Source organism: Leptonychotes weddellii, chromosome 6 (assembly GCF_054177405.1).
Source record: "Leptonychotes weddellii isolate Sample4059 chromosome 6, ASM5417740v2, whole genome shotgun sequence".
Classification (NCBI taxonomy): domain Eukaryota; kingdom Metazoa; phylum Chordata; class Mammalia; order Carnivora; family Phocidae; genus Leptonychotes; species Leptonychotes weddellii.
Window position 1 is genome coordinate 37,590,884 of NC_138374.1, and position 11,561 is coordinate 37,602,444.

At 52.6% G+C, this 11,561-nt stretch overlaps 1 protein-coding gene across 1 annotated transcript; it reads right to left on the reverse strand.

The window, feature by feature from the left end:
* Positions 1 to 2,272: 2,272 nt before the first annotated feature.
* NPY4R2 (neuropeptide Y receptor Y4-2) lies at positions 2,273 to 11,089 on the reverse strand. Its single transcript, XM_031019389.2, has 2 exons — positions 11,040 to 11,089; positions 2,273 to 5,961 (listed from the first exon to the last, which is right to left on the reverse strand). The coding sequence occupies exon 2, from the start codon at positions 5,919 to 5,921 to the stop codon at positions 4,794 to 4,796; it is 1,128 nt and encodes a 375-aa protein (XP_030875249.1). The 5' UTR covers positions 5,922 to 5,961; positions 11,040 to 11,089; the 3' UTR covers positions 2,273 to 4,793.
* Positions 11,090 to 11,561: the final 472 nt, after the last annotated feature.

Here is an 11,561-nt window from a genome sequence, read left to right on the forward strand (position 1 = left end):
AGGGAGTGAAAATGTTGATATCAGAGGGTAGCAGCAGGAGTAGGAAGTACAAAGGACTGAGGTAGGAGCAATTTTAGAGTGTTCAAGAGACAGCAGGGAGGCCAGCGCTGCTGAAGGGGGTGAGAGAGGGGAAGAGTGGTAGCAAGTGAGGTCAGAAACAAGCAGATGGACAACTCAGGTAGACCATGGACTATGAATTTGGCTCTGAGAGTGACAGAAAGCCAGTAAAGAGTTTTGAACAGAGGTGTTCAAAGGATCGCTCTGCCTGAGCGAGAGCAGAAACAAGGCCACTTCAATCATCTTGGTAGAGATGTTGATGGCTTGGACCAGGTGGCAAAGCCAGGGGAGGTGAGAAGTGGTCATTCCCAATACATTTTGAAGGCCGAGCTTACAGAACTCACTGGTGGATTGGATGTGGGCTGTGAATGGAAAGCTGATCCTAAGACTATGACCCAAGCAAATGAAATGAAAGAGTTGCCATTTAACGAAGGGGGGAGGGAAACTGAGGGAGAAGAGGAGAGGCAACAAATCAGGAGTCTGCTTTTGAACATGCCAAGTTTGATCCAGTCAACACAAAGCAGTGGCTGGATATACAAATCTGAGAGCAGAGAGAAGTGCAGACTGGCGATTCACATTTGGGAGCATTAGACACTTAAACATTCGGTGGTGTTGAAAGCCAGGAGACTGGGTGAGCCCACCTAGGGAATTAGAGGTGGGCCTTCCTGTCTTCTGGGGATGTGCCAATATTCTAAGGGCAGGGAGACCAGAATCCAAGAAGGAATCTGAGAAGGACTGCCCAGCAGAACCATTAGTGTGGTGTCCTGAAAAAGCCACATGCAGAAAGAGATCCAAGGAGAAGGGATGGGCCAACTGCCAAATGCTGCTAATTGGTCACAAAAGACGAAACTGAGACCTGACCATGGGATCTGGCAACGTGGGGGTTACTGGTGACCTTGGCAAGAGCTGTTTGGATGCACAGGTGAGTACAAAAGAACATGGGAGGAGAAGAAGCAGAGATGTCAAGATAAGACAAGCCTTAGGAGGAGTTCTGTGTAAAGGAGAGCCCAGAACGGAGGATGCTGGAGTGACATTCAGGAGGTGAGCAGGGACAGGATCTAGTGAACAACGGAGGTCTGCTCATTAATGGTAACCCCTCAACCATGGCCGGGTTACAGTAAAACAAGCACTAGCCACAGAGCACAAACCATTCCAGTCTCTCTGGAAATCAGTTTAGCAGTACCCATCATGAGCCTTGAAAAATGTCCACGCCCTTTGACCCATTAATTCCACTTCTGGAAATCTCTCCTAAGGAAATAATTCCAAATACAGAAAAAGTTCTCTGCAGGCACCTGGCTGGCTCAGTCAGTAGAGCGTGTGACTTTTGATCTCCAGGTCATGAGTTCAAGCCCCACATCGAGTGTGGAACCAACTTAAAATATTTTTTAAAAATAAAAAATTAGAAAAAGTTCTCTGCGTAGAAGTTCATCACAGAACTACACATAATAGGTCTAGAAACATCTAAATACGCCACATGATTAAGGAGGCAGGATGGATCTAGTCATTGGACTATAAACTCCATGAGAAGAGGGACAATGTCTATCTTATTTACCACTGTATCTCCAGCCCCTACCATGTGTCTGACGTATCTGTTGAATGATTAAAAATTCTTACAAGGTCAAGCAAAAAAAGATATTTAAAAATATTTAATATTATACATAAATATGCAGACACTTGCAGTATGATCTTAACCATGTTTTTCTAATAAAACTAACACTATGTACACAGAAACTAAAGAAATGACTCCCAAAAAATGTAAACACTGAATATGGTTGGGTGACAGAACATGATTTCCTTTTTCATTTTGTTGTTGCCTATTTCGTGTATGTTCAAGAATGAACATGATTAACTTTTATAATGGGGAAAAAACAAGCCAATGTCATTTCTGGGAAAAGGAAGTGCTGGAGTGAGGCAGGATTTACGTTCCCACCACCAGGGCTGGGTCATGCTTTGCTCCCTCTAAGGGTCCCCAGGTGGTCTTTGTGGGTGGGCAGCTCCAGTTCCAGCCCCAATGCTCCTCGGAAGATGGGCTCCTCCCACTACAGTCAAGGACATGCCCATGAGCTGGGACCCAGGAGCTAGAGCTATTTCCTAAATTCATAATCAGCCGTCAAAAATGATAGGCAGCATCATGGAAAACCATGACGACAGTTTTAAGTGAAGTCGAGCAGAATACAGAGGGGCACATTCACTAAGAATGTAACTGCACAAACTGTTCATTCAGTAAATATTTATTGAAGGAATGAAAAGGCGTCACATGAATTATGTCCACATGCAGAGATGAGACAAACAACCAGAACCAAACAACCTACCTTTTCAGCAATACCATTGTAAAGCCTAATCTCCGGAACTAGGATTCCTAGAGCTCCCTTCGAGATCCCAGAGTAGGTGTCCTCAGGGCTCGCCGACTGGCTCCAGGCTGCAGGGCACTCTGTTTCTAGAGCAGAGCCTCTCACACTTGAATGTGTACACCATTAACTTGGAGATTTTGATCAAATGCGGATTCTGATTCAATACGTCTCAAGTGGGAATAGAGATCCTGCATGTCTACCAAGTTCCAAGTGATGTTGAGGCTGCTGGTCTTCTGACCATACTTTCAGCAGCAAGATTCCAGGGTGCTGGGGAACCAGACAACTGCAAGGGGCATTAGGAACTGGGAGCAGGAGATAGCCATCCGGGCAGGTTGTGTCCACCCAAGCAAGGCGAGGGGAGCACAGAAGATGCTCAATGAAGCTTTCACCCACTACCCCAATTCCTAATGCCAAGCACCTTCGCCAGATGCCCAGCCCGGTCTCCCTGCCCTCAAGGGTGTGGGCACCCTAAAGTATCCTTGTCCCTAAGCATCCCCACTGAGATGGGCAATGAGGCATAAACTCTAGGCAATTGCACAGGCTCTGGACGGACCTGAGGCCCCCAAATTCTTTGGGAAGCTTGGTCAATGACATCGCACTGGGATGAGCCCCAGGGTCTGGGCTTTGCTGGCAGGTACCTGGAGCTGCCAGCATCTGATGGCACCAGAGGGCCAGCACAAGCTGTGCCCGATAGAGTGGCTCAAAATCTATCCCAAAAGCCAAGGTAAAGGTCACCAAAGGAACAGAATGAACGCTGTCACCAAAAGCTGGGACGAAACAAACAGCTCCAGGAAGGGAGCTGGTGGCTCAAAGAGCACTTGACTTGGGTGTCGGCTGCACAAGTTCTTGGTCAGGGGCCAGGTCAGAGAGACAGTCAGACGTGGCTGTTCAACCTCCTGCTGCGTGGCCCTCTGCCAGACTTCCTGTGAACAGCAGTCCTAGTAGCCTGCCAGTGAGACTCCTCGGGAGCTCTGGGCACCTGAATACCCTGCCCCAGGAGGCCATGGTGGGTCTAGCCAGTGCCCACTCTGCCCCAGGGTGTGTTGGGTCTGAGCAGGCAAGAGCCAGACCTGGGCCTCCCATCAAAAGTGGCCCAGAGGCAATCTTGACCTGTCTGTCTAGTCCACAAAAAGATAAAGCCTTGGATCTGGGTCGGCAGCCAAAAGACTGGGGCATGACCTCCATGGGTGAGATATTCGTATTCATTGTAGCCCTTTCTCCATTTTCCCTGGTGGGCTGGAGGAAGGGGAACCCATACTCCTGTCAGCCAGTGTCCCATTACGCCAAACGAAAGAACCCCCTGTCCCTACCCCTACTGAAGGCTTGGCAAGGCTTTGGAACAATGGTGCCCATAACCTAGAGCAAGTCAGCTTAGTGGTCAGAGTGCTACTGGCCTTGGCAATGGGTTAACGCTGGGGAGGGTCACAGATTTCCTGGCCTGCTGCCTTGTCAAGAGAAGTCCTGCAGGCTAGGAAGGGGGTGGTAAGAGCATGGCTGCAGCAGCCTGAGCCCTTCCCATGCAGGACCGTGGTGCAGGGCGTCTGTGCTCAGCTGAGTACTCAGCAGGGGCACGTTTGCCATCAGCCTACCTTGCTGGAGCCCTCTCCCTGCACCAGGGCCTGTCCTCGGTATGGAGGACCAGCTCTAGGACAATGCAGATGTCCCCCTCAAGGTGCTTATCAAGGGGAGATACTTGCAGGCTTGTTTCCACCTAAGGTGGCAGAGGCAGTGAAAGAGAAAGATGGAACAGGATGTGAATCCTGGGATTCCTGTTGCTCAGGCCGGACTTTTCCTCCTACAGAGGAGCACGAGGATCCAAGATTACCAGGATCCGTGTTCTGCAACATACTATGCTAATCACATGACAGTAATCCCTCTATCTTGCCTTCATAGACTTCTGTACCACTCACAAAGTCTGTCCGCCAACAACAGCTCTCCCAGAGGTGAGGGGTTGACCAAGGTCCAGAGCTCTGACCCCACGGGCTCCTTCCCTCAGCCCACAGTGACCTCACAGTCTCGCTGGCAGAGGTGAAAGCCTTGGGTTCCCAGGCTGAGCATCTGTTTGTGAATTACCAGAATGAACTCTGCCTGCTACAAGCGTCTCTGCTTCTGGCACCTGCTCAGGCTGCAAGGCATGCTGTGACCTGCGGAATCCAGACTCAGATTTCTCCCAGGAACAAACGGCTGGACCATCTGAATGTCAGGCTTCACAAGGCAAATGGGTGCAAAAATAGGCTCTGGCCAGCCTCTCTGGGTTCCAGAAAGCCAGTAGTGATGGAGTGCCACCAGAATGCCAGTAACATTGCCAGTAATGATGCAATTGGCCCACTTAGCTAAATGGTGGAGCCTGGTAATGAACATGGCAGGGAGAAGCTTTAGACCGGACTAAATGGGGTTAGACCTGCCACTGAGCCTCAGAGACACTTTGGAGACCTCCGTGTGCACCGTGGACAGGGGCAGATGCTCGGACTCTTCCACATGGGCACTCTGCTGACATGTCAGCACCAGGGACTTGACCTCCTTCTTGAAGTTGGTGTTGAGAAAGCCATAGATGAAAGGGTTGACACAGGCAGAGGCCATGGCAAGCAGGTGGCACACCAAGAAGATGAGGTTGCCATAACAGATGGGGATGGCCTCATGGTACCAGTCCTCGAGGCTGTTGAACACGTGCAGGGGCAGCCAGAGCACGGCGAAGACACCCACCATGGCCACAAGGATCGCATTGATCCGCTTCATCTGCCACGCCTGCGAGCTGTAGGTGCCCTTTCGGAACACCCGCTTCCGCTTCCGCAGGTGCCTGTAGATGCGCACGTAGCAGACCAGGATGAAGGCCAACGGCACGCAGTACTGGAAGAGCAGCAGGGAGGTGGTGTAGATGATGCGGTGGTGGTGCAGCGGCCATGACTCAGTACAGACCACCTTATCTGCCAGAAACTCCACAGCCTTGGAGTGGTTCCTGTGAAAGACTTTCTCTAGGACACTGTTGACCAGGAAGGGCAGGGAGAGGAAGCAGGCGATGAGCCAGATGACCACAATCCCCAGGTAGGCCTGGGAGACACTGGGCTTCCAGCCTGTTGGGTTGATGATGAGCTGATGTCTCTCCAGGGCCACAAGGACAAGCGAAAGGATGGAGACTGTCACCGACATACACTGGATGAAGGCGGACATCTTGCAAAGGGCCTCCCCAAAGACCCAGTAGTCCATAAGGGTGTAAATGGCTGTGAGTGGCTGGCAGATGAGGCACATGAGGAAGTCAGAGAAAGCCAGGTTGGCGATGAGCAGGTTGGTCACATTGGCCTTCTCCTTCTGCCTAATGGTCACGTATATGAGGCAGAGGTTGCCCAGGACCCCCACAACAGTCTCGATGCTATAAGAGGTGACAATGAAGACCATCAGGTCTACAGAATCCTGGCAGTGGTCCGAGAAGTTGTACGGGATGCTTCTTGATCTGCTCCTGTTTTGACCCTGAGGGGATCCTGGGAGCAGCAAGGCCAGGAAGTGCGAGATGTTCATGGTGCAGGTGAGAAGATTCTGGAAGATTCAATGACGATGCCTACAAAGCAAACAGAGCAATGGTACTCAGGGATCCTGCCTCCTGTGCGGAATCCAGGGAGAGGTGGGAGCCACATAGAGAGGTTCATAGCTTCTGCCATCCCAAGGCTGCTGGGACCTGGAGGACCTGAGGCTCAGAGATGTAAAGCAACTTGCCCATGGTCACACAGCTAATCAGTCAAAGAGCTCAGATGTGAATCCTGGTCTGATGCCAGAATTTGTCATACACATTGCCTTTGACCTCAGGCTTCCAGGCTGTTTTAATGATAAAGAAACTAGAGTTTTGTACACAGAGTACAAAGACAGAACTGTTTAGGGAGTATGGGCAGAAATCCTCTTGTCACATTTTATCCAAATAGAGACAGCAGCAAATGCCACTGTGTGCTCAGGTCCTTCCACAGAGCCCCCTGCCCTTGAGGATAAAACCAAACCTCAGAGCTCAACACCCAGTACACCGTCCTGGTCTCAGGCCCTACCTGCCCTGCCAGCCTTGTTTCTCAGGCGACACACGGCAGAGTTGAAGACTGCCACGGATGCAAAGACTGGGTCATCTGCACACCAGGTCTCTCCTCCTGCCCATCATGCTGCACACGTGCAGGGCCAAGATTACGGGCTGCCCACTCACTGCGCTGCCCATGCTCAAGTCACCTGAACTAGCTTGCAGATCTCAAGCACACCAGCCTGGTCCACAGCTCCATGCCCTGGCACAGATTATCTCTTTTCCCCTGCTGTCTCCTCAACACAAGGGACCCTCTGCTAAGACCAAATTGGAATTTGGACTCTAGAATCTCCAGGTGGTAATGCCAGTGACAGATACTCTGACTTAGAGAGTTCCCAGATCTTTCCACATACCACTGTGATTCACCTTCGTCACGGGGTCTCTAGCTGTCATTAATCCCCCAGGGCAGTTCCCAACCCTCAGGAAGCATCAGAATCCTTCCAGAGGCATGTCAAAAGTGCAGACTCCAGAGCCCCTCACCAGGAGATGCAATGAAGTGAGTCTGGGATGGGGCCCAGGCACCTGTATCTTAACAAGTGGCCCAGATGATTCTCATGCACGTGCTCCTCGAGTCCCATTGTGATATACACCGTTCACAGAGGAAGACCCTAGTTCAGATATTCTTTAAGTCCCACAGAATGCTCAAGTCCATTTGTGAACATATATATATTCTTCACGATCAAGTGCTAATTTAAAAGCAGTTTTTACAGAGTATGGCCAAAATTAACCAGAGATCAGGAAAATCTGTATGTCTCGTGTCCTAAATGTCACTCACCATGCATTTGATTTGGTTTATAAAGATGAGCTATATTTGGCCATTTACAAGATCAAGGCATAAATTCAACTGACAGTTTATAGTCTGGTTATTTTGGCTACTGAATCTCAGAGGCAGGAGGATTTTTCTGGCACCACAGTCTTCTGGCAGAAAGGACTGTTTGGAATAGAACCTGACAAAATGAAATGTAGCAAGGCCAAATGCAAGGCCCAGCATGTGAGTCCAAAAGCAGCCAAAGCTGCACAAAACGGTGGTGGGTGCACTGTGCTTAGAAGCAGCCAATGGGAGAGACACCCCAGGCTCTGGCTGACCATCAACCAGGGCTGGGTCAATGGCAGGAGTAATGCCAGAGGCTCCAAACTAGCCAAGGACAGCATGATCAGAGCAGAGTTCGTGGATAGGGAGGGCTCCAGAAAGTCCTCGCGTCTTCATTCACTCAATAAACATGTGCCAAGCCCCATGCTAGAAACGAGGGTGAGGATGACATACAGCCATGTCCCTCCCAGACCACAGAACTGCCCCCAGGAACACAGGTGAGCCTCAAGGTCATATCGCCATGGCCAAAGCCAGTATGAATGCAATGCCCGTGAGCTGGGAGATCGGAGAGGAAACAGGAAGATGAGAGAAGATGCGACATTGAGGCACAGCCCCAAAGTTGAAAAGGAGTCAGCCATTCAGTGGACCAAATAGAGGAAGGAATTCAAGGTGCGGGGAACAGCATGCACAAAGATAGGGAGGCAGGGAAGAGCAGAGGCTCCTCAGAGAACAGCAGGCCGTTCAGAATAACCGGAGCCCCGCGTAGGTGGAAGGCAGTGGTAAGCAATGAGACTGGAGAGGTGGGCCAGAGCAGGAATGCTGGCCAACAAGCCCACGTCCATTCTAGAAAGATCATTTGGATGTAAAGAATAGACTGAGGAAGAGGTCCAGGACAGGAGGAAAGGGAGGGCCGAAGAAGACAGCACTGGGGTTCTGCCTGGCTTGCAGGCCCCTTCTTAGAGAAGCCATAAAGAGCTAACACAAGGGATGGGCATGTGTGGCCCGGGACACCCCACACCTGTCACTGCTGACTAGACCACACGAATGCCTGAATGCAAATCAGCCGATCCCAGCAGCTGGTGGGAACAGGCAGACGAGGGAAGTGCTGGGACTGGGAGAGCAGCAAGGCAGGAAAGTGAGCATGGGGACAGGACCAGAAAAGGAATGGAACTGTCAGCGGCCTCTGCATGTTTCTGCAGAGGCTGAGAGGGGCCCACCAGGAGGAGACTCCATGAGCCCCCACCCCAGAAAGGCCCTCTGTGCACCAGGACTGAGGATTTCCAGAAGCGCACTCCAGGGTCAAGGTGGCAGTGACTCAAATCCAAGAGCCCCAGGTCAGCAGAAAAGCTGGATTTCTTTCATAGAACATTCTGAGAGGTGGGGGGTCTCCGGAACAGAGGATCTCTTGGGGGAGGTGCTCCTGAGCAGAATCAAGTAAAGAAGGAGATAGGACTTAGATGCCACCAGAGCCTGGTGAAAAGCTATCACGATCCAGCCACAACTCCACCAACTGGGACTTAAGAGTTCAGGGTTAAGAATGGTCCCAGTGAGACCATGTGGTTGAAAGGAGTGGGTCACCTTGCTGCTGGCAGGAGAGGGGGGGCTTTTCACTCAAGAGCAGGCTGTAGCCCTGTCTCCCCAGTTGTCTGGGGGCCGAACCAACACTGGCATCTGGAAAAACAGTAGAGAAACATCAGGATCCTAGGGAGGCCAGCAGGCCATGTACTTGTCCTGGGTTCCAATTCCAGCCCTGCCACCTATCAGCAGGGTGGCTTTGGGAGAGTCGCTGAACCTTTCTGAGCCTCAGTTCCCTCAGCTATATGGGGGGGTGGGGTGGGGGGAGCAATACTTATCTTACAGGAGGGCCTGGTTCCTTCCTAGGTCAGGGGATGAAATGGGGACAAAAGGAGTCTGAAAAGTAGGACCCTAGAGCTCTCCCTCCCATAGACTCTTTCAGGTTCAGTCTCCATCTTAGTTCCTTGGACAAATAACACAATTCAGTGGACCAGGTCCTGTTCAGGAACTCTCTCTGCCACCTCCTGGGAAGTTGAGCTGCCCATTTTGCAACAAGACCAGCCTGGCATAGAGCAGGTGCTCATCGAACGTCAGTTTCCTTCTCTTCCCACGCATCCCACCAACTCCACCCGAGGGGACCTCACTCTCTTCCACCATGAGGAACTGGCCACAGTGATCATACAAACCCGTGCCCAAGCCTCCGAGTGCACCTAGCTCCAGCTCTGACCCAAAGCTTCTTTAGGAAGTCCTGCAGGGGGGCACAGAGCTGGGAGCAATCACCTTACTCTAATGCTTTGCCCAGCGCCCGGCCTCCAAACGGCACCAGCCCTGTTGCAGAGCACTCCTGCTCTGAGCCCCGCCCCACGGGGGAGTACCCGTCTCTATCCAGGGCCAGAAAGGGCCACACTCCCACTGCTTGCCTGTCAGAGCCCAAGGCTGTGCTGTCCACAGGCCAGCAACTAGCCCGAGAGATATTCATGACAGGCCTCACGCTGCCCCTCACTCACACTGCCCTGTCTATAAATGAGACCCCAAGATTCTGAGGGACACAGAGGCAGTCAGCCAGCATGTAGACAGATAAGACTCTGTTTTGAGATTGGTCCCCTGGACATCCCGGGAGATGCCCAAACAGCCCAAGAGGCTGCACCTGGGGAGGGGCAGGATCTGAGCCTGGTGCGCCCAGGGCAGCAGGGGTGGGAGTTTGGAAGGGCAGGCAGGAGAGGGCATGAGGGAGCACAGTCTTAGAGGGGAGAGTCCGAGGAGGGAGGGGCTTGCCTCACCCTGGAGAACACACGCATTCCTGGGACACAGAGGGCAGAAGGGACATCAGCTGTCCCTGAGCTTTGGGCACCTGATACCCCACTGAGCATTAATCCACACCACAGCCCTGCGGGGAAGGCATTACTAGGCTGAACCACATGAAATTGCCAGTATCCAACCATTGTTGCCCTGCAAACACGGCAAATTCATGTGGTTCAATCTCCTATCTGCTCCATTTTCAAGAGGGTGACGCTGAGACCCAGTTAGAGGAAGGGACCTGACTGACGTCCCACAGCTAGTAAGTGACGGGGTTTGAACCCCCAGCAGTCTGACTCTGAAATCCCTGCACTGGGACCTGCCAGACAGATGTTGAAAAGGGAAGTGGAGCCCATGCTTAAGCAAGACACAAGCTAACATGTGGGAACAAAGGGGCAGAGGCAGGGTTGGAGATGAATATCCAAGGTCCCTGACAAAGCTTGACAGAGCCCAGGGTCCCAGTGAGCGCCCAAGGGTGCTGGGAGGTGGCTCAGCCAAATGAGAAGGTACCCCAGGGGCATCTGTTGGTCAGGTGGAGTGCTTTGGCCCTTGGTCCCAGCATGCTGGCTCCCCTGTGGCGCCAAGGACCACCCAGCCCCTTCAGGTCCTCATCCTTCCCAAGGAGACCTGCGCTGGGGGTCCCCAATGTAATGACACTCTTAGAGTTGCCTCCTTACTGACACAATCTGGAACCTCAGAGGCCTCCCCCACAGTGACAGAGCACAGCCCCCCCCCCCCGCAGGAGGAGACACAGGCTTGAAGGGCTATGACTGAGCAAGGACCCATACCTTCCAAGGGTCAGTCCCTCGCAGCCTCCAGGGGACCACATCCACTCCCCAGGGTTGCTGAGCTGGGGCCACAGTGACCACTTCAGACCTTTCTGGGAGACTGCGCCCCCCTACCCGCCCCCCCGCAGGGGACCTCATACCAAGACTGTCCCTCACTCCCCACTGCATACCTCAGAGATGCCCAGTGAGGAGGATCAGAGCTCAGATCCTCCAGGTACACCCCAGGGGTGGTGATTCGGGGAAGGAGGGTAGGGGATCACTGGACGAGGGCAGTAAAATGGTGACTCCGGATTTAGTTTCCAGGCGGCTGTCAAGACAAGGCGGGAACATCTGAACCTCTGGGAGAGGTCTCCCCCTCGCCTGCGTTCCCCATCAGTCAGAGGAAAACTAAGAACGAATACAAATAATATCAATTTCCTGTGAAGTACGAATGGAAAAGGACGTCTACTTTGTTTCCTGAAATTTCAGCAGGCAGCTCCTGGTCTCCTAATGCCGCAGGTGCCCACTTTCCATGCGCCCCTCACTTCTCTCCTCGCAGCCCAGAGGGTGAGCTCGGTAGCGGGCCATGCACGTTTCAGGTGAGGACACTGCGGGAGCCCGAGTCCACACGAGCGGCTGGGGGCTTCCCCCCACCCCCGCCCTCCACCCCTGACCCCACCCCCTCCCGGCCGTGTGGCTCCGAGCCCTGGGCT